The 23,425-nt window shown below is 47.2% G+C and overlaps 1 protein-coding gene across 1 annotated transcript; it reads right to left on the minus strand.

The window, feature by feature from the left end:
* Positions 1-13,004: 13,004 nt before the first annotated feature.
* LOC134341229 (zinc finger protein 420-like) lies at positions 13,005-23,136 on the minus strand. Its single transcript, XM_063039063.1, has 2 exons — positions 22,783-23,136; positions 13,005-17,255 (listed from the first exon to the last, which is right to left on the minus strand). Exon 2 carries the CDS (start codon positions 16,500-16,502, stop codon positions 14,868-14,870), a length of 1,635 nt encoding a protein of 544 aa, XP_062895133.1. The 5' UTR covers positions 16,503-17,255; positions 22,783-23,136; the 3' UTR covers positions 13,005-14,867.
* Between the last annotated feature and the right edge of the window lie 289 nt (positions 23,137-23,425).

Raw genomic sequence — 23,425 nt, forward strand, 5'->3', positions numbered from 1 at the left:
CACTGCATCATTACTGCACTGGTGCAGGTCTTTCAATGCCCACTCTGCGTCGATCCAGTCAGTCCTGTTCTCACTTCTTTCCTTGTAGTCCTCCAATCTTCCCCTCTCCTGAATCTGTTAAAGCTTTTGAGAATTCCACCTCCCTTTGGAGTAGTGAGTTCCAGACCGAGACCATTCGCTGCATGAAATGGTCTCTCCCCGCACCACCCATGGCCAGCCAGTCTACACGCAAGCCCCGTGGTCCTCCTCCCTTCCACCAACGGTAACAGCTTCTCTTTCCCCTGTGGTGAATGGAACATAGAACACTCCTGTGAATCTGTCACACATGACTGACGGCCAAACACCCGAGTAACCGTGAATGTCACGTTCCCCAATGACACGACAGTGGTGGGGCTCATCACCAAGAACGGCGAGATGGTTTACAGAGAGAAGGTGGAAGAGCTCGAGGTCTGTTGTCAGGCAAACACTTTTCCTCAATGTCAACACGGCAAAGCAGGTGGTTATCGACTTCAAGAGAACTCATACGACAAAACCTCCCTTTACGTCGGCTACAGTAGCGGAAACAGTTTCAAATTCCTGGGAGTTCGTATCTGGCACAACTTCTCACGGTCCCAGAACACATTTCACCAACACCTCCGCTTTCTGAGGAAACTGGCAGGAGCTGGACTAGGCACGTCCATACTCGCGTCAACTTACGCAGTGGAAGCCATCCTAATAAGCTACATCATTGCTTGGAATGGACACTCCGATGCAATAGACAGGAAAGTGGGATCTCGCAATGGCCACCTATTTTAATTGCATTTCCCATTCCTATTCCGACATATCCATCTATGGCTCCCCTACTGTCCCAATGAGGCCACACTCAGGTTGGAGGAGCAACATCTTGTATTCCGTCTGGGTAGCCTCCAACCTGATGGCATGAACATGATTTCTCGAACTTCCACCCTTCTCTATTCCCCATTCCCTTTTCCCTGTCTCACCTTATCTTCTTGCCCGCCCATCGCTTCCCTCTGGTGCTCCCCCCCCCCATTTTTGCTTTCTTCTATGGCCCTCTGTCCTCTCCTATTAGCTCCCCCCTTCTCCAGCCCAGTATCTCTTTCACCAATCAACTTCAGAGCTCTTTACTTCACACCTTCCCCCTTCCAGTTTCACTTATCACCTCGTGTTTCCTCCTCCCCTCCCTCCTACCTCTGACTCCTCATCTTTTTCCTTCGCCAGGCCTGCTGAAGGGTCTTGGCCCGGAACGTCGACCGGACTCTTTTCCATAGATGCGGCCAAACGTGCTGAGTTCCTTCAGCATTTTGTGTGTGTTGTTAGGAAGGCTCTCCAACTGCTTGTCAAAACTGCCGAAAGCATCACTGGCACCAGCCTGCCCGCTACCAGGGACATAGTGTATACAGAAAGGTGCCAGGAAAGGGCCAGTGGCATTACATCCATCCACCCATCCTGCTCAGTGACTCTTGGTCCCACTCTCCTCATGGAGGAGGTTAGGCAGCATCCACGCTAGTACCAGCAGCCTATACAACGGATACTTTCCCCAAGCAGTATGGCTGATAAACATCTCCGCCCACGAAAAGGTCCCTCCACGTCCCAAACCACCACAACTTTATTATTTCTTGTCGGTTACCTTATGTGCAGACATTCCTGTGCCTGGTGTCCATACAGAATTACAACATTGTATTAATACAAACTATCTTATGCATTTTTATTTAGTGTGTTCTTTTTATTAGTATTGCAGTGTTCTATATCCATTGGGTGTGGTTTCTTTGTGCTGAATGGAATCTGGAGTAACAATTATTTCGTCTTCCTTACACTCGTGTATCGGAAATGACAGTAAACAATCTTAAGAAGAACATTATCGCACAGTCCTGTTGCGTAGTGACTTTGGGGTGATAATAGAGTCATATGAAGTACAGAACAGAAACAGGCCCTTCGGCTCATCTACTCCATGCTGAAATCATTTAGACCACCCACTCCTATTGACGTGCACAGGGACCACAGCCCTCCATATCCCTACTATCCATGTACCTATGAAAATCTCTCTTAAACATTGAAATTGAGCTCGCATGCACCCCTTGTGCTGGCAGCTCCTTCCACACTCTCACGACTCTCTAAGTGAAGAAGGTTCCCCTCATGTTCCCCTTGAACCTCTCATCTTTCACCCTTAACCCTTTGGTTTTAGTCCCATCCAACCTCAGCGGAAATCGCCTGCTTGCATGAACCCTATCTGTACCCCTCCTATCAAATCTCCCCTCAATATCCTGCGTTCTAAAGAATACAGTCCTAACCTATTCCATCTTTCCTTATAACTCAGAATCTGAATCAGGTTTATTATCACCGGCAGGTGGCGTGAAACTTGTTAACTTAGCAGCAGCAGTACAATGTAATACATAATATAGAAGAAAAAAAACATACAAAATAAAATAATAATAATTAATAAATAAATAACCAAATCAATTGCAGTATTCGTATATTGAATAGATTTAAAATTGTGTAAAAAAACAGAAATACTATATATTAAAAAAGTGAGGTAGTGTCCAAGGGTTCAATGTCCATTTAGGAATCGGATGGCAGAGGGGAAGAATCTGTCCCTGAATCGCTGAGTGTGTGACTTCAGGCTTCTGTACCTCCTACCTGATGGCAAAAGCGAGGAAACGGCATGCCCTGGGTTCTGGAGGTCTTTAATAATGGACGCTGCCTTTCTGAGACACTGCTCCTTGAAGATGCCCTGGGTACTTGGTAGACTAGCACCCAAGATGGAGCCGACTAGATTTACCACCCTCTGCAGCTTCTTTCGGTCCTGTGCAGTAACCCCTCCATACCAGACAGTGATGCAGCCTGTCAGAATACTCTCCACAGTACATCTATAGAAGTTTTTGAATGTATTTGTTGACATGCCAAATCTCTTCAAACTCCTAATAAAATATAGCCACTGTCTTGCCTTCTTTATAGCTGCATCGATATGTTGGGACCAGGTTAGATCCTCAGAGATCTTGACACCCAGGAACTTGAAACTGCTCACTCTCTCCACTTCTGATCCCTCTATGAGGATTGGTGTGTGTTCCTTCATCTTACCCTTCCTGAAGTCCACAATCAGCTCTTTCGTCTTACTGACATTGAGTGCCAGGTTGTTGCTGCGACACCACTCCACTAGTTGGCATATCTCGCTCCTGTACGCCCTCTCATCTCCATCTGAGATTCTACCAACAATGGTTGTATCATCAGCAAATTTATATATGGTATTTGAGCTATGCTTAGCCACACAGTCGTGGGTGTATAGAGAGTAGAGCAGTGGGCTAAGCACACACCCCTGAGGTGCACCAGTGTTGATCGTCAGTGAGGAGGAGATGTGATCACCAATCAGCACAGATTCCGGCCTTCCGGTTAGGAAGTCGAGGATCCAATTGCAGAGGGAAATACAGAGGCCCAGGTTCTGCAACTTCTCAATCAGAGTTGTGGGAATGATGGTATTAAATGCTGAACTATGGTCGATGAACAGCATCCTGACATACGTGTTTGGGTTGTCCAGGTGGTCTAAAGCCGTGTGAAGAGCCATTGAGATTGCATCCGCCGTTGACCTAATATGGTGATAGGCAAATTGCAATGGGTCCGGGTCCTTGCTGTGGCAGGAGTTCAGTCTAGTCATAACCAACCTCTCAAAGCATTTCATCACTGTGGATGTGAGTGCTACTGGGTGATAATCATTAAGGCAGCTCACAGTATTTTTCTTAGGTACTGGTATAATTGTTGCCTTTTTGAAGTAAGTGAGAATTTCCGCCCATAGCAGTGAGAGGTTGAAAATGTCCTTGAATACTCCCGCCAGTTGCTTGGCACAGGTTTTCAGAGCCTGACCAAGTACTCCATCTGGACCTTCTGCCTTGTGAGGGTTCACTCTCTTAAAATACAGCCTGACATCGGCCTCTGAGACAGAGATCACAGGGTCATCAGGTGCAGCAGGAATCTTCACAGCTGTAGTTGTGTTCTCCCTTTCAAAGCGTGCAGTTCATTTGGTAGTGAAGCGTTGCTGCCATTCATGCTATTGGGTTTTGCTTTGTAGGAAGTCATGTCTTGCAGACGCAGCCAGAGTTGTCGTGCATCCGATGTCACCTCCAACCTCGTTCAAAATTGTCTCTTCGCCCTTGAAATAGCCCTCCGCAAACCATACCTGGTTTTCTGGTACAGGACTGGGTCACCAGACTTGAATGCCACAGATCTAACCTTCAGCAGACGAATTACCTCCTGGTTCATCCACAGCTTTTGGTTTGGGAATATGCAGTAGGTATTTATAGGCACACGCTCATCCACACAGGTTTTAATGAAGTCGGTAACAACTGCAGCATACTCATCCGGGTTCGAAGATGAATCCCTGAATACAGTCCAATCCACCGATTCAAAGCAGTCCTGTAGGTGCTCCTGTGCTTCCCTTGTCCAAACCCTCTTGGTCCTCACTGCTGGTGCTGCAATCTTCAGACTCTGCCTATACTCAGGGAGTAGAAGTACAGCTAGGTGATGAGACTTCCCGAAGTGAAGGCTTGGAATAGGCATTCTTGATGGTAATGTAGCAATGGTCCAGTGTGTTGTTTACTCTGGTATTGCAATTGATCTGTTGTTGGTAATTGCTTAGTGATTTTTTTCGGACTGGCCTGGTTAAAATCTCCCAAAACGATGGTGAAGGCGTTAGGACGCGCTGTTTCATGTGTGTTGATACCATTGCTCAGATCATCTAAAGCCTGCTTGATATTGGCCTGAGGTGGAATGTATACTGCTACCAAAATGACACTGGAGAACTCTCGTGGTTGGTAAAAAGGACGGCACTTATATATTCTATATATCTGCTATATATTCCAGAGCAGAATTGGGACAGCACTGATATATTTGTGTACCAAGAAGAGCTGATTATGCGGCATACTCCTTCACCTCTGCTTTTGAGAGACTCTATAGATCTGTCCTGACGGTGTACAATAAACCCGTCGATCTGAATCGCTGCTTCCGGTACGGAAGGGGTTAACCAGGATTCCGGGAAACAAAGGACGCACGCGGTCCTAATGTCCCTCTGATTCAGCACACCAGCTCTGAGGTCCTCGATTTTATTCAGCAGAGACTGCACGTTTACCAGCAAGACAGTCGGTATTGGGAGCTTAATTCCCCGTTTCCTTAAACGCACTTGTGTCCCGGACCTTACGTGGAAACCTACGTGCACCCTTCCGTCCACAATCAGTGTTTCTTTTAAATGCATTAAGACATCTTTGTTGACTGCTCTGACCTTGGAAGCAGTTGTGCTTTTTAGCTGTATCCGGCCGAAACGAGAATTTTTAATCGTAACCATTGAGAGTTCTGCTGATGCACGAGTCCTCCATACCCAGCAATATCCTTTTAAATTTTCTCTGTACTATTTCAACCTTGTCTGCATCTTTCCTGTATGTAGGTGACCAAAACTGCACACAATCCTCCAAATTAGACCTTACACAGTTTCAACATAACATCCCATCTCCTGTACTTAATACATTGATTTCTGAAGGCCAACATGCCAAAAACTTTCTTTATGACCCTATCGACCTGTGATGCTACTTTCAAAGAATTATGGACCTGTATTCCCAATTCCCTTTGTTCTGCCACACTCCTCAGTGCCCTAGCGTTCACTCTGTAACACAATGCAACACCTTGTGCTTGTCTGAATTAAACTTAATCTGCAATTTTTCAGCCCATTTTTCTAGCTGATGCAGATCTCCCTGCAAGCCATAATAGCCTTCCTCACTGTCCACTACACCTTCAAATTTGGTGTCATTCACAAATTGTCATGGTCCGTTCCATGAAGTCCACATTCCAGTTCACGGTCCGGTCTGTGGCCTCAGGACTCCGGGTCTTCCAGCTGTCCCTTTTTTGGTTGAGTTAATTGTAGGCACCTGATTCCCATCTTGGGGCTTAGAATATAAGTAGCCTTGGGGTTGAGTGTGGGAGGCTGGTTTGTTTTGTCAAGATCCCCTGGGAGCAACCTGCCGGTGGAAGGCTGGAGTGGCCACTTGCCATCTTTGGGCCGCGTTGGGGAACCATGGAGCCTTGCTGTCGGTAGTCGGAGCTGTTTTTGCGGTAGGGATCCGGCTGTTTCCGTAGCCAGCTGAGGTTGCTGGCTGAACTGAGACTCGGAGCTACCCCGGAGCAGAGATGGAACTGTCTGTTGTTCTTTGGTGTTTGTCTCTTCTTGTCCTCGCCTCCATGGGGTAATTCAGGCCGTTCTGCAGTTGCTCTGCACGGGGTCCTGTCTTGTCTTGTCTTGTCTTGTTCTCGACTCCGTGGGGTAAGTCAGGTCTTTTGCCGTTGCCCTGCGGGGGGGATCTGTCTTGTCTTGTCTTGTCTTGTCTTGTCTTTGCCTCTGTTGGGTAAGTCTGACTGTTCTACCGTTACCCGACGGATGGTCCTGTCCTACCTTGGTGTGGAGAAGAAGTTGAGTCCCGACTTGTCTAAGTACAAGTCCCGGCTCTATGTCTACATACTGTCCTGTCTCATGTTGGTGTCATGTTAACGATGAGTCCCGGCTTTTCGTAGGATAAGTCTTGGCTCTATGTTAACGTACAGTTCCCAGTCTGCCTCCGAGTTCCAGCCTCCGCATCTCAAGAACCCAGACCCCAGCCCGCATCCAGGCTCAAGACCTAAGGCCCAAGGCCCCAGCCCGCATCCAGGCTCAAGACCGACGGCCCCTGCCCGCAGCCAAGATCAGGCCTCTAGACCCCAGCCATCTCTTGTCCTGAAGCCATGTCATGTCCTTGCCTGGTTCTGGGTCCTTGTCCAGTCTTGGGGTCGGAGTCCAAGCCTTGTCTCCTTGTCCATGGTTTCTAGTCCTGGTCCCGCTTCCCCTAGCCCAAGTCTGTGTTCTTGTCCCTGCTCCTTGTCTGTATCATGTCACGTCCCTACTCTAGTCAAGTCCTGTTTCTTGTACTTCAGTGTCTGTGTCTTGCATTTAGATCCGTTCCCAATGCCCCGCTTTGTGACACAAATTTGCTGATCCAGTTAAGCACATTATCGTCCAGATTGTAGACATAGATGACAAACAACAATGGGCCCAGCACTGGTCCCTGCAGCACACCACTGGTCACAGGCCTCCAGTCAGAAAGGCAAACCTCTACTACCACTCTCTGGCTTCTCCCACAAAGCCAATGTCTAATCCAATTTACAACCTATGCTAAATGCCGAGCGACTAAACCCTCTTGATCAACCTCACATACGGGACCTTGTCAAATGCCTTGCTAAAGTCCATGTAGACAACATCCACTGCTTTGCCTTCATCCGCTTTCCTGGTAACTTCCTCGTAAAATTCTATAAGTTTGGTGAGACATGACCTACCAAGCATGAGGTCACGCGGACTGTCCAAATGCTTATATATCCGGTCCTTTAGAAAACCTTCCAATAACTTTCCCACAACGGATGTCGGACTCACCAGCCTATAATTTATGTTTAAATCCTTCTTAAACAGCGAACGACGTTGGCCATCCTCCAGTCCTCTGGTACCTCTCCTGTCACTAAGGGTAATTTAAATATCTTCGCTAGGGCCCCGGCAGTTTCTGCACTTGCCTCATGTAGGGTCCGAATGAGGGAGCACCTTGTCAAGCCCTGTGGATTTATCCACCCTAATTGCCTCAAGGCAATAAACACCTCTTCCCCTATCATCTGTGCAGGGTCCATGAAGTTGATGCTGATTTGCCTCACTTCTATAAACTCTGAGTCCGTCCTGAGCAAGTACCGATGTAAAGAATTCTTTTACGATCTCCCCCACCAGTTCTGGCTCCACACATGGATTGCCAGTCTGGTCTTCCTGAGGATCAATTTTGTCCCTTGCGATCCTTTTGCATACGTATCTGTGGAATCCCTTTAGGATTCTCCTTCACCTTGCCTGCAAGAGAAACTTCATGCCTTCTTCTGTCCTTCCTGATTTCTTTCTTAGGTGTTCTCTTGCATTTCCTGTACCCCATAAACACCTTATTTGTTTCTACTTGCTTGTACCTGCTATGCACCCCTTTTTCTCTCTCTTAACCAGGTCCCTTGGAAAACCAATTCTCTACATCTGTTATCTTTACCCTTTATTCTGACAGGCACGTGCAAGCTTCGTACTCTCAACATTCTGTTTTCCAAGGCCTTGCACTTACCAAGCACACCTTAGCCAGAAAACAGCCTGCCCCACTCCACACCTGCCAGGTAATTTCTGCTACATTCAAAATTGGCCTTTCTCCAATTTAGAACCTCAACCCATGGAGCAGACCTATCTTTTTGCAATATTTACTTTGAAACGAGTGGCATTGCGGTCACTGGGTGCAAAGTGTCCCCTACACAAACTTCTGTCACCTGCCCTGTCTCATTCCCTGATAGCAGATCAAGTATTGCACACTATCTTTTTGGGACTTCTACTTGCTGGTGAAGGAAATTTTCTTGAACACAATTGACAAACTCTATCCAGTCTAGTCCTTTTATAGTGTGGGATTCCCAGTCACTATGGGGAAAGTTAAAATTGCTTACTGTCATTACTTGCAAGTGTCCCAGATGTCTCTTCTAAATTCGCTCGTCTAAACCCCGCGGACCGTTGGGTGGACTATAATATAATCCCATCAACGTCGTTCTGCTCTTCTTATTCATCAGTTCTACCTATAAAGCCAGACGAGTCGAGTTCTCTGGTCTGTCCTGACTGAGCACTGACTTGACACTTGGCCACCCCTTCCCCTGTAGTCACCACCCACGTCTCATTTCACGTCTAAAATAATGGAACCACGGAACAATGAGCTGTCAGTTCTGCCCTTCCGAGATCCAACTCTCACTAATACCTACAATGTGACAATTCCACACACTGACTCATTCCATATCGTATCTGCTTTTCCTACAATGATGGGCTGGGGAAGTTGCCCTCTCAGGAACGGACGAGCAAGTGATTTCCCCAGAGACGGCGTGGTGTGTCAGAGACGGGAAGGGGAACCAGGAGTTCCAGACCTGGGGAGGAGGGTGTTGCACAGATCGGAAGAGGGGTGGGGGGGGCTGTCCCAGTTTGGGTGTGAGAGTCGGAAGGGTGTGGGATATGGAAGATAGTTGGGAGATTTCCCAAGGAGGAAGGGCTTTAGAAGAGCAGAAAGGGGGCATCCTCACAGTGGGTGGGGGCATTGAGGGAATGGATGAACGGTAAGTCCCAGAGAAGGGGCATATCAGATACAGGGGTGCAAGAGGACCTCCTGGAAATGGGAGGGAGTGGACAGATTGGGTGTAGACGGGTAGAGAGCATCCCAGAGCTCTGAGATGATTGGATACGGGCGTTGCAGACAAGGAAATAGGGTGTGGTGGGGTACGGTACATGGCCAGATGGGTTTGAGACGGGAGGGTGGGGAAGGGTGCGTGGCCGAGATGGGTTTGAGAGGGTGGGGAAGGGGGCATCCAGAGATGAGGGGAAGGAGGACTGTGAAAAGGGTCGTAGTGGCAATAGAGGGTGGAAAAAGGTTCTCATAGACTCGGGAGGGAAGGAAGGACAAATGGGGCATCATAAAAAATGATCGTGGGAGCTGGGAGTGTGAGCGCCCTAGAGAATTTGGAGCGGCGTTTCAGAGATAGGAGAGGGGTTAGGGCAGGTCCCACATGAGTGGAAGTGGCGTCAGGGGCGGGGCGATGATGTGACTGTGCTGTGCCGTAAGGTGATGGATGGGGTAGGGGGGAAGACGGGTTGAGTGTGGGGAAGGGGCGAGGTGGGTGTTCCAGAGATGGATGAGAAGCTGACTAGGCATCCCAGGCACTCGGTGGGTATGGGAGAGGGGCATTCCAGGGAATGGTCGGAAGGGGCTCCCCAGAGAAAGAAGGGGGGGGGGCAGGCGGCATACCACAGTGGAAGAGTGATGGGGTAGGGATGACCCAGACCCTGAGGTGGGAGAAAGGGTGTGCCGCAGAGAATGGGGGAGGTGCAGGGGGAAGCTCGAATGGGCGTAATCCATCCATAGACAGTGGGGAGAAATAGACACCAGTACCAGGTGCACCGATCTGCAGCCCCTGAGAGAATGTATTCAGGAACTTCATCTGCAGCTCGATGACCTTCGGCTCACATGGCAGAATGAGGAGTTGATAGACAGGAAGGTTGTAGGAGGCGAGGCAGGTAACTGTCAGGAGAAGGAGGGGAAATGCACACCTGTGGCCGTTCCCCTCAATAATAAGTATTCAGCTTTGGATACTACTGAGGGGTCCACCTTTCGGGGGGAGCCACAGTGACCGGGTCTCTGATACTGAGTCTGTGGCACACCGGTAATCACAGGCCTTCAGTCAGAGAGGCAACCTCTACTACCACTCTCCAGCTTCTCCGACAAAGCCAATATCTAATCCAATTTACAACATCATCCTGAATGCTGAGTGACTGAACCTACTTGACCAGCCTCCCATGAGGGTCCTTGTCAAATGCCTTACTAAAGTCCATGTAGACAACATCCACTGATTTACCTTCATCCATTTTGCTGGTAACTTGCTCGTAAAATTCTATAAGATTGGTGAGACGTGACCTACCAAGCATGAAGTCATGCTGACTATCCCAATGCTTATATATCCGGTCCCTTAGAAAATCCCTTAGTGCTGTGGCTGAGAAGAGCAGAGAGGCGAAGGGAACTGCAGTGTTGAAAGGAGACTCCTTACTCACAGGAACACAGATGAGATTCTGTGGGCGCAATAGAGACACCCGGATGTTGTGTTGCCTCCCATTGCCTATGTCAAGGATGTCTCGGCTCAGGTCCTTGGCATTCTCGGGGGGGGGGGGCGGCGGAGCAGCCAGACGTTTAGGTACATACTGGCACCAACGACCTAGGTAGATAAGGTGAGGAAGTCCTAAAGTGAGATCTTAGGGAGCTAGTTCGAAAGGTGAGAAACAGGGCAGTAATCTCTGGATAGCTGCCTGTGCCACATGCTGGTGAGGGTAAGGATAGAATCACCTGGCAGGTGAATCCGTGGCTGAGGAACTGGTGTAGGGGGGAGGGGGTCAGATTTACGAGTCAACAGGATCCCTACTTGGGAAGGTACGATCTGTACCATAGGGACGAGTTACACCTGAAAGAAGGCAGGTGGAGGGGAGGGAGGGAAGGGAGGTGGAGAGTGAGGGGGAGGTAAGAGGTGATTGAGGGAGGGTGAGAGGGAGAGGAGTGGTGGGGAATGGGGAATTGGTGAGTGGAGAGAGGGATAAGGCAGCAAGGGCAAGGCAAGGGAGGGCGGGAAGGGAGAGGGAGTGAGGAACGGAGGGGGAGGATGGAAAGAGGGATGTGGGAGAAGGAGAGGGTGAGAGCAAGGGGAGGGTGGCAATTATCTTTTGAGGGAGATTGGTTAAATTCAAAGGAACAGCAGAAGACCCGAGAGCTCGAACAAGATTATGAAATGAAATGAAACATCTGTGATATAGTCTGGTCCCACGCCAATGAGAGCTTTAAAAACAAGTAGGAGAACTTTAAAATCAATTGTAAAAGATACAGGCAGCCAGTGGAAGGTCATCAGGATGGGAGTGATGTGCTCCCTCATTTTAGTTTCAGTTTAAAGTCCAGCAGTGGTGGTTTAAATGCATTGAAATTTGTCAATAGATTGGTGTGGAAGGCCAGTGAAAATAAAGGTGTGAATTAATTTTACAACACAATTACGCGACAAGCACCCGACGGTGCCAGCGTCCAGGGGTTCAGGCGCTCTAACTCTCCAGAATATGGATAGCTGGTTTGGCTTACCCCTCTGATTGCAGCCATGTTTTGACGCCAGGATTTTAATACTTAAAGAGCTGCTGAACTACAGATCGTTGCTCAATCAGCAGCTCAACTTTCGGATCTCGTCCAGTGTCCTGTCTCCCCATCAATCTCGTCTCGTTCCCCGATTCTAGTCTCGTATGCTCCAGTACCCGGGTCCTAACCTAGCTGAAGTCTATCTCCCCTGGATCATCTTGTCACACGTGCCTTTGCAATATCTCTTAATTGCTCTGGCCACTTTCTAGATGTGTGATTTTAAATTCAAGTCTGAATCAAGGTTAACACCCAGGCTTTTTCCAATTCTGATTTTACAGGGGGAGTCAAGTTCCCAAGTTAATCAAGAAGTTTATCTCTTTTGGCTTTGGGACCAACCAAAGGCATTTCGGTTTTATCTGCATTTAGATCTAGGAAATTATTGCCCCTTCACTTGTTGGAGAAATAAGTTACCACTGAGCAGGAATTAAGTGCTAAATTGCCCGCTGCATACCCCTTCAGCAGTAATGATTAAAAGTATGGTGAACATCAGAGCTCTGCAGGAAAAACAAGGGAAACATCTGTGGAAACAGCGGCAGCTAAACAGAGCAAGGTGCTTGGGAGAAATGCTCGCTTTGTAAACACGGTCACCGGGGACACGAGCAGACCAAAACAGGATAAAGGAGATGAAGGAGTGAGAAGCACACACTTTCCATCGGACAATAACTCTAACTAAAACCAGGACTCTACCTAAATGAGTAACTCTAACAAAAACTACCTTGCCATTTTTGAACAGATTAAAAAGAAATGAAGGAGCAAATATTGTGTAATCTTCTTGGTTATTGCTACCTAGAATAATGTATCATGATTGGTATTCTATGTATCCAAATAAGGGATTTAAAGCACAAGATTTCAGTTGGTCAATATCGATATAAAAGTGACAACTCTGAGCTGAAGTTTCGGAACAGTTCTGTGACGGGGACTGGACTGTTGTCCTGGTACACAAGTAAATAAAGTTCGAAGGAAGAGCGGCCGCAAGTTGTCAGAGACCAGGTGATCGGTGAGGTCACTTCACCCAGAGCGGTGACCGTTCGGAACCCGTCACTACAGGGACAGACTGAGGGGAGCGGCAGGGATGGATTGAAGGGGGAGCTGAGTGAACAGAGAGAGACAAAAGAACATCAGTACAGGGTGGTGGGACAGGAGCACTGGCAGTGACCAGAGGGGGAGAATGGCTTCTCTACTGTGCACTGAGTTTGTAGCAAAGACAGGAAGGATCTGAAACACAAGAATTAAAATTGAACTGGTTTATTCATCACAGATTCAAAATATTAAACTCCAGTCAAATTAAATCTAATGTCAACAAAACAAACCCAATTGTGCCCAGAGACCAAAGATCTGTTCCATGTGTGATGAAGAGCAGCAATGACTGCAGAATCTGACACCAACACTCACTACTGAACTTGCAGCCAAATTCACCAAATGTGGGGGTTAAAAATTCAACATGAGTTACTTAAACTGCCTCCCCTGTGTGAACTGACTGGTATTTCAGCAGGCGGGATGACTGAGGAATTCCCTTCATTCATTTAAAGCAGCTGAAAGGCCCCTCCCAGCTCTGATGCCTGAATAAATCCCATTCCACACACAGAGAGGGAGAATGGCCTCTGTCCAGTGTGAACGATATTGAGATCCAGCAGTTGATATGAACAAATGAATCCCTTCCCACACCTGGAGCAGGTGAGCAACCTCTTCCCAGTGTGAACCTGCTGGTGTATCTGCAGGATGGATGACTGCTTGACTCCCTTCCCACACTTGGCAGGTGATTGATTTTTCCCTGCTGTGAGCTCTCTGGTGTCTCATCGGGTCAGACGAATCTCTCAGCAGTTCAGCAGCTGATCTTCAGTGAGAACGTGCTGTGTGTTCTCAGGCCCCTAGTTCCAATGGGCTTCAATGAGAAATTTAAACAAAACTACATTTCAGACACAAAGCAGGTGCATGTTTCCAGCTGGGATGAAATACACCCTCTTGTCTGAGGTTTGAAAACTGATATATTTGTGTCCAGAGTTCTAAACCCTGCCCCCTACTGACCCATCTCTGGATTGTGACCCTGCTCAACTGAACATCTAATTAATGATCCCCCAGTCTGCTTTCAGACTTTAGAGGGCAGTGGTGTATTGTAACAACCCAGCTGTGTGACACACAACCCTTGGTAAATAGGGAAAATGACCCATTATGTTGAAAAGAGCGGTGCAGGAGTTTAATAACCAATGTCATTCTACCTCAGCCCAGAGACTTTATTTAGTGAAACAATGCAGTGTAGGCTCTTGTAGATCTTCCAGCCACGCCACCCCAACAATCCCTGACAAACCCAATTGACCCTGACTGAATCACAGGACAATTTTCAATGATCAATTAACCTACTAACTGGTACATCTTTGGACTCTGGGAGGATACCTGAGCACCTGGGGAACACCCCAAGTATTCCATGGGGAGAACATACGAAGATTATTTCAGATGTAATTGCACTGAGCTTGTCTTCTTCTTCTCCCAGAGAATTTCTTTGAAGAGAAACCTCTTCACCCACAGAGTGGTGACAATTTGGAACCCACCACCACAGGGAGGTGAAGAGCAGGGACAGATATAAAAGCTCTGTGCTGGATCAGAAACCCTGTCAGGGACCAACTGGGCTGAGTTGACACCCTATTATATACTGGTTCTGTTGTGCATGCACTTAATTCCCAAAATAAGTTTAAAACTGATTTATTTGTCAGAGAATCAGAATATTAAACTCCAGAACCATTAATGGTCCACATCAGAGGAAGCAACTCCTCCCATGTCCACTGACCAGGGTACAGAACTGGGTGGGACGAGCAGGGGCAGTAATTGCATTCTAACACTGAATTGTCACTTTTGAATTTGCCTCTGCATTCAGCCAGGATGTTGGCTAAACATCCAGCACGTGTATGTAGAGTACTTCATAAGGCTGGATGACTGAGTCATTCACTTCTCACATTCAGAGCAGATCTCTCCCCAGAGGGAACTTGCTGGTGGGCTTGCAGATGAGATAACTGAGTGAATCTCTTCCCACATTCAGAGCAGGTAAACAGTATCTCCCTATAGTTAACTCATTGTTGTCTCAATGGAGTGGATGAGTTACTGAATTTCTTCCCACATTCAGAGCAGGTGAATGGCCTCTCCCGTATGAACTCTTTGGTGTTTCTGCAGGTTGGATAACTGAGTAAAACTCTTCCCACATTCAGAGCAGGTGAATGGTCTCTCCCTGGTATGAACCCGCTGGTGTGCTTTCAGATTAATTAATTGAGTGAATCCCTTCCCACATTCAGAGCAGGTGAATGGCCTCTCCCCAGAGTGAACTCGCTGATGTGCTTTCAGATTAATTAATTGAGTGAATCCCTTCCCACATTCAATGCAGGTGAACGGTCTCTCCCCAGAGTGAACGCGCTGGTGTCTCACTACAGTCGATGAGTTAGTGAATGTCTTCCCACATTCAGAGCAGGTGAACGGTCTGTCTCCCGTGTGAATGCGCTGGTGGGCTTGAAGATGAGATAATCGAGTGAATCCCTTCCCACATTCAGTGCAAGTGAACGGCCTCTCCCCAGAGTGAACTCGCTGGTGCTTCATCAGATTGGATGAGTTACTGAATGTTTTCCCACACTCGGAGCAGGTGAACGGCCTCTCCCCAGTGTGAACACGCTGGTGGGCTTGCAGATTAGATAATTGAGTGAATCCCTTCCCACACTCGGAGCAGGTGAACGGCCTCTCCCCAGAGTGAACACGTTGATGCATCATCAGGTTGGATGAGTTACTGAATTTCTTCCCACATTCAGAGCAGGTGAATGGTTTCTCCCCAGTGTGAACTCGCTGGTGTTTCTGCAGGTTGGATAACTGAGTAAAACTCTTCCCACATTCTGAGCAGCTGAACAGTCTCTTCCCAGTGTGAACCGTTTGGTGTGTCTCTAGCTGGCCTGAATTAATGAATCCCTTCCCACATTCAGAGCACGAAAATGGCCTCTCCTCAGTGTGCACACGTTGGTGCATTATCAGGTTGGATGAGTTACTGAACCTCTTCCCACAATCTGAGCAGACAAATGGTCTCTCTCCAGTGTGAACTCGCTGGTGTGCCTGCAGGTGAGATAATTGAGTGAACCCTTTCCCACATTCAGAGCAGGTGAATGGTCTCTCCCCAGAGTGAACGCGCTGGTGGTTCATCAGGTTGGACGAGTAATTGAAGCCCTTCCCACACTCGGAGCAGGTGAAAGGTCTCTCCCCAGTGTGAACTCGCTGGTGTGCTCGTAGATTAGATAATTGAGTGAATCCCTTCCCACATTGAGAGCAGGTGAATGGTCTCTCCCCAGAGTGAACACGCTGGTGGTCCATCAGGCTGGACGAGTTACTGAATTTTTTCCCACATTCAGAACAGGTGAACGGTCTCTCCCCAGTGTGAACTCGCTGGTGTTTCTGCAAATTAGATGACTGTGTGAACCTCTTCCCACAATCTGAGCAGATGAATGGTCTCTCCCCAGTGTGAACAGACTGGTGTGTCTGTAGGTGGCTTGACTGAATGAATCCCTTCCCACATTCAGGGCAGGTGAATGGTCTCTCTCCAGTGTGAACTCGCTGGTGTTTCTGAAGGTTGGACAACTGAGTAAATCCCTTCCCGCAATCTGAACAGGTGAATGGTCTCTCTCCAGTATGAACTGACTGGTGTGTGTGCAGGTGGCTGGACTGAGTGAATCCCCTCCCACAATCTGAGCACGTGAACGGTCTCTCCCCCGAGTGACTCATCATGTGTGATCAGTGACTGAACCCCTTCCCACACACAGAACTCACTGATTGCTCCACGGATGGACTGAGTATGTGAAACTCTTCATACAGAGAATGTGAACAGCCTCTCACTGGTGTGAAATTTTTGATGTGTCTTCAGCATGGATGAGAGTATGAATCACATTCCAGTTAGAACAGGTGAACTGTTTAACTATGGTATGAACTCAGTGTTGTACCTGGATGACTGAGTATATCCCCTCTTAGATGGCAGAGCAGGTGAATGGCCTTTGCACAGTATGAAGTCACTGGTGTGACTGTGGGTGGGCTGAGTGAAAGAATCCCTTCCCACGCGAAGAACAAGTAACTGATATCGCCCTGCTGTTAATTCATAAAGTTAGATGTCAGATGTAGTGAATCCTCACACAATCAATGAAGAAGTGATCTCGAGTGAACCAGTCTGTTGTGTTCTCAGCACCCCGGTTCCAATGGATTTCACTGACAGTCAACAACTGATACACTGGTGGTACAAAGGAAATATCTGTCTTCTTCGTCAATAACTGGACACTTTACCAGGTTTAACTCAAGGTGGTTTATCCAAATCTCAGAGAGCAAGTGAACCTATATGTTTGGATTCTACTTGCTGCGATTGGTGTGCTGTCCTCTTCAGCTTCGCTTCCTCCACATTCACAGGTGAAAGGTATTCAAGTGGTGGCAAATAGGGCAGATCATATTGCTGTGTTTGAGATTGCCGTACACAAATCCTTTGCATTTTCTGTCCTGTAAAAAGATTTAGAAAAGACATCAATGGGTGAAGGTCAGCATTTCAGATGAGACATTTCTGTCTGTCTTCAGTTGTCACTTAGCTCAGTTTGTCTCTCTCCATCAGTAGAACTTTAAAGTTCTGGGCATGTTGCACTGTCGTACTAGGAGCACGTAATATTTGTAGGACTCAGCCACACACACACACAGAACATGGAGGAACTGAGCAGGCCAGGAGATGTCTATGGAAAAGAGTAAATCGTGGGCATTTCGGGTTAAGACACTTCATTAGGACTGGAAAGGAAAGGGTATAAATCAGAATAAGAAGGTGGGAGGAGGGGAGGAAGAAGTACAAGGGGGCAGGTTGACAAGGCTTTAAGGGGATTCTCAGTTTCCTGTAAATAATGGTTAAGGTTGAATCTGTGTATTCTGGTTTGAGAATAGCTGCAGCATGTCTGAGCAGCTGTTCTTTGGGGTGAGATAAGGATTAAAAGCTCACACAGACCCACAAGAGGATATCTCCTGACTTTTCACACCTTTTTGGTTTCGACAAAAAGTGGAGATAAGGCAGGGCATTCCTTTCATTTCAGTAGAGTCTCCTATCTAAATTATTAAGTTCTGCTCTATTTGAGTAGCTGGAATATGTGTTGATCTGACTGTTCTTTTGTATTAAGATGTTAAAGGATCAATCTGTCCTGCTAACATGTAAATGCTGAGTGTCCAGACAAGGACATGCAGGATGTGAGAATTAATTATACTCTGTTCTCTGTTTACCTCTGCCTGATGTGATTAAGTATTCTTTCTCGTACATTTACCTCAGTTTTAGGTGATTAAGTGGCCTTTGTCTTGGACTATCACTGTTGCTAGTCTTTCATGACAAAGACAGTATAAAAAACTCTGTACCTCTGTGCTTCGGGAGAGAGACTTCCATGGCTGGCTCTCTGTGAGTGCAGAAGGAAGGTTCTCTCTCGTAGCTTGCTACTAATAGAGGTGGAAAAGAATCAACTGTGTTTCATTACATCAGGTTGATCACCGTTGACAAGGTGAAAGGTGAAACCGGGAGAGGGGGAGGGGTGAAGTTGATTGCTGAAAGAGTTAAAGGCCGGAGAATCGGAATCAGAGTGACAATTAGGATTAATATCACTGGCACATGTTGTGAAATTTGTTAACTTTATGGAAGCTGTACAATAAATGTCCTGATTAAATACTGTAACTATAGAGAACAAACAAAAAACTGAGTTACATTAGGTTTATATATGTCTATTATATGGTTAAGTCAAAATAAGGGTAGTGCAAAAAACAGAAATAAAAGGTAGTGAGGTAGTGTTCATGGGTTCAATGTCCATTTGGAAATTGTATGGCAGAGGGGAAGAAAGTGTTCCTGAATTGCTGAGTGTGTGTCTTCGGGCTTCCGTACCTCCTTCCTGGTGATAACAGTGTGAAGAGGGCACATCCTAGGTGATGGAGATTCTTAATGATGGATGCTGCCTTCCTAAAGAAGTGCTCCTTGAAGGTTTCTTGCATATTATGGAGGCTAGTACCCATGATTGAGCTGACTAAGTTTACAAGTTTCTGCAACTTACTTTCATCTTGTGTAGTAACACTTCCCCCCCCGCCATCCGCCCCATGACCCACCATACCATCTGGTGATGTAGCCAGTCAGAATGCTCTCCACAGTCCATTTGTTGAGGCTTATTACAGAGATCAGTTGACAAACCAATTCTCCTCAAACTGCTAACAAAATATAGCCACTGTCTTGCCTTCTTTACAGCTGCATTCCACATACTGTGGCCAGGTTAGATTCTCCAAGATCTTAACACCCAGGAACTTGAAACTGCTCACTCTCGCCACTTCTGATCCCTCCATAAGGATTGGTTCATGCTCCCTCGCCTGACCCTTCCTGAAGTCCACAATCAGTTCTTTGGTCTTAATGACGTTGAGTGCCAGGTTGTTGCTGCAGCACCACTCCGCCAGCTGCTGCACGCCCTCTTATCACCATCTGAGACTCTGCCAACAATGGTTGTGTCAATAGCAAATTTACCGATGCCATTTGAGCTAACCCCAACCACACAGTCATGGGTGTATTGAGAGTACAGCAGTGGGCTAAGCACAGATCCCTGTGGTGCACCAGTGTTGATTGTCAGCGAGGTGGAGATGCTGTTCCCAATCTACACAGATTGTAGTCTACCACTCAGGAAGATGAGGATCTAGTTGCAGAGGGAGGTACAGAGCACTGGTCTCTGTAACTTTTCAATAAGGTGTATTTTGACAATCTATTCTGCACACACCTATTTGAATCCGATAGGAGGAACAGAGAGGGAATCTGATATGAGAGGACAGAAGACCATGGAAGAAAGGGAAGGGGGAGGAGCACCAGAGGGTGTTGATGGGCAGGTAAGGAGAGAAGATGAAAGAGGGGAACAAGAATGGGGAATGGTGAGGAAAGGGGGAATGAAATTACCAGAAGTTTGGAAAACTGATGTCCATGCTATCAGGTTGGAGGCTACCCAGGTGGAATATAAGGCGTTGATCCTCCAACCTGAGTGTGGCCTCATTGTGGAAGTTGAGGAAGCCATGGATTGACATGTCGGAATGGGGAGTAGAATTGAAATAGTTGTCTACCGGGGAAGTCCACTTTTGTGGCAGATAGAGCAACGAAGCGGTCTCCCAGTCTACGTCGGGTCTCACCGATATACAGGAGCCCACCGGAAACTGAGTACCTCCAGAATCTTGTGGGTGTTGCTTTGGATTTCCAGCATCTACAGATTTCCTCTAGAACTAGAAAAACTCATACTCTCTGGAAAGATTGAGGGGAGTAAACCTAGAGGAAGACCTCGGATTATGTACATCAAAAGCATAGCCAGGTGGCTACACATCGAGGAAATGGAAGTCATCCAAAAAATGTAGGATAGATCTCTATGGAAGACCATGGTCACCAAAGTCCACATCAGATATGGTACCTAAACAGACGGATAGCTTGGTATTTTTAGGACTGCTCCCTGTAGACTTCCTAATTACTCTGACTACCTCACTAGGTAATTAACAGTGGTGAAGACATCAACATCCACCCTATTAAATATGAAGGGGAGATGATCAGACTTTCTCACTGTAAATGGTTATTATTTTTTGTTTCGTGATACAGCAAGGAGTGGGCCTATTCAGCCCTTTGAGCATGCTGCCATAGCAACCCACAACCCCAATTAACCATAACATAATCTCAGGACAATTTACATTCCCAATTAACCTACCCAGTATTCCTAAAGACTGTGGGAGGAAATGGGAGCAATTGGGGAAAAGCCATTCATTCCACTGGAGGATGTATGGAGACTCCTTATGGAACGGTGTCGGAATTAAACTGCGAGTCTGGAACACCCCAAGCTGTAACAGTGTTGTGTCCATATGTGACACTTTGTGATCTCAATGCTTTGTTAGCCAGGACAAAGGTGTTTGAGATCATTATGTACCCAGAGAGAATAGCACACCACATGTTCTCACAGGTAAGATAGTCCAAATCAAGAGGAGATAGAACAAAGGTGATTTTCTAAAGAACTAAAGCTGATGCAAGGAATTTGTTTATTTTTCTCTATGCACCACTAATTGGCATCTGAATTCACTGGACAACAGGCCAAGTAAGTTCTTTAAGGCCTCAGTGTCATTAAGCACGTTAGCTACCAAGACTGGGACATCATCGGGTTCTGGACATCGGACTTGATCTCAATGTTTGCTAATGTATTTGCCTGATCGGGGCCTTAGATCTCCTTGCGGGATCAACTTAGAATTATAGTTTTTGATCCAAGTTCCAAATTCTTGGCTTTGGATAGCTGAATCTCAGCAGTGTCTGCGAGCTTTTGTTTCAGAGGCAGATCTCAATGATTTGCTGTACCAAGACTTGGCCAGACAAAGCAATTAGACCTGAAGTTTTTATGATTTTCAGAGTGGATTGAACCGTGAACTCTGGTAGAGAAAGGGTAGTGGCGTGTGCAGTTTAGTCAACACTCTTTGGCGTATTGACTTGGGGGTTTCGTTGACTGCTTGTTCCCCTGACTTAGAACACCTAACAATGAAATGTAGACCATTTGATTTGCCTCAGGAGTTCTCATCTGACTGCAGTTTATCTACCACCAGTGGCTGACTACAAGCAAGCACTCAGAACACTGCTTAATGCCATCTGAAGGCAGAAACAGCTCATCTTGACACATCTCAAACTATTGTCGACGCCTTCAACCAGACCTGCTTGAAGAAAACCCTGCCCAGTTATCACCAGCACATAACCTGTTGCACCAGAGGTCCCAACACACTAGACCACTGCTACACTACGATAATGAATACCTATCATTCCCTTCACAGACCACATTTTGGCAAACTGGACCATTTGGCTGCACTCCTGCTACCTGCTATAAACAAGAGCCTAAAAAGTAAGGCACCAGAGATTAAGACAACAAAGAGGTGGTCACGGGAGGCAGAGAAAAGGTTACAGGATTGCTTTGAATCAGTGGACCGGGCCATGTTCAAGCACTCATTTGTAGATCTGAATGAATACACCAGGTTGTAACAGACTTTATTAGAACTGCCGTAGTTGAGTGTGTCTGCATGAAATCACTCAGGGTCTTCCCCAAACAGGAGCCCTGAAACCTGGAATTTGTTGAGAAGCAGATCGGAGGTATTCAAGTCTAGATATCAAGAGTACTACAAGTGGTACAGATATGATCTCCAGAAAACCATCTCATGAGTGGACTGCAGATTCCGGACTGGAATCAACGAGGGATGCTTGACAGCCGTGGAAGGGTTTGAATGCCATACAAAGTTAAACCAAGTGATATAGGGAACAGCAGAGCTTCACTTCCAGAGGAACTCAATGCCTTCTATGCTTGCTTTGACCACCACCACAGGGAGGAGCCATCGCACATCTCCTCATCTGCAAATGATCCTTTTGGTCTCGGTATCGGAAGGTGACGTGCGGGCAGCCTCCAGGAGAGTGAATCCAAGGAAAGCATCCAGTCCGCATGGAGTTCCTGGCCAAGTACTGAAGACCTGTGATGAGGAACTGGCTGGTGATTTCACAGATATCATCAACCTCTCGCTCTGGCAGTGTGAGGTACCCAGCTGCTTCAAGTAGGCTTCACTCATACCAGTGCCCAAGAAGAACGTGGTGACCTGTCTCAAAGACTATTGCACAGGTGCTCCTATATCCATAGTGCAGAAGTGTTTTGAGAAGCTGGTGTTGAAGCACATCAGCTCTTGCCTGCATGGTGACCTGGTTCAGCTCCAATTTATCTATGAAACTCTGTCTTAGGAAAGCAGCACCGATCACCCGAGCTCCTCAGGTCACAATCTCTTCTCCCCCACAACCAATGATCTCACTCTACGGCCTATCTTGTTACTTCATACCTTATATTTATCGCTACTTATTTCAACAGTTTGTTGTCTTCAAACCTCTTGCTCTGTCACTGATCCTGTTTACAGTTACTATTCTATAGATCGCAGACTGTGCCCGCAGTAAAAAAAGAATCTCAGGTATGGTGTGTGTATGGTGGTATGTACGTACTTTGATACATCTTACTTTGAACTTTGTCATCCACCGGCTCCCATTCGCTCCGTCTGCGCTTCCAAACACGCCCTGCGGATTGGCGGAGAAAGCGCTGGAAATATCCGCTACGGCTGCCTCCAAACTCGGAAACCTATCTACTCATCTCCCGATTCTGATCCCAGGGAGACGAACGCACAGCAGAAATGGCGCTAGCAACTTTGTTTATCAGCCAGACATTCCCCGGGGCCAGGGTGCTGGTCACGGGCAGCGAGAGAGAGGGGTGGGGGGAAGAGCTGGACAGTCCCAGAGTGTAGAGACACTGTGTTTTCTGAATAGCTTGTACCTCACTCGGACACCTCCACCCTCAACCCCGCTCCTACCTGCCGCTGAACCTCCGGAACCTGTCCTCTATTGTGCGCATGCGCAGTCTTCGGCCCAACCTGCTCCTCTCAGCGCCTGCGCACTCGGCCCGCAATTCCCCGACGGCAAATTCCGAAGTGCAGAGATTTCTGGAAAAGTACCATTGGAAATGTCTGCTCACCTCTGCAATATGTCTTAAATCCAGTCAACTTCTTTTTCATGTGCTGAGGGAGCTGGAGGTGGGGAGAGGGTTAATTTGGAAGGGGGTGCAGCGAGATTACAGAGGAGAGATCGGTCCTAG

This window comes from Mobula hypostoma (genome assembly GCF_963921235.1).
Source record: "Mobula hypostoma chromosome 10 unlocalized genomic scaffold, sMobHyp1.1 SUPER_10_unloc_1, whole genome shotgun sequence".
NCBI classification, from domain to species: domain Eukaryota; kingdom Metazoa; phylum Chordata; class Chondrichthyes; order Myliobatiformes; family Myliobatidae; genus Mobula; species Mobula hypostoma.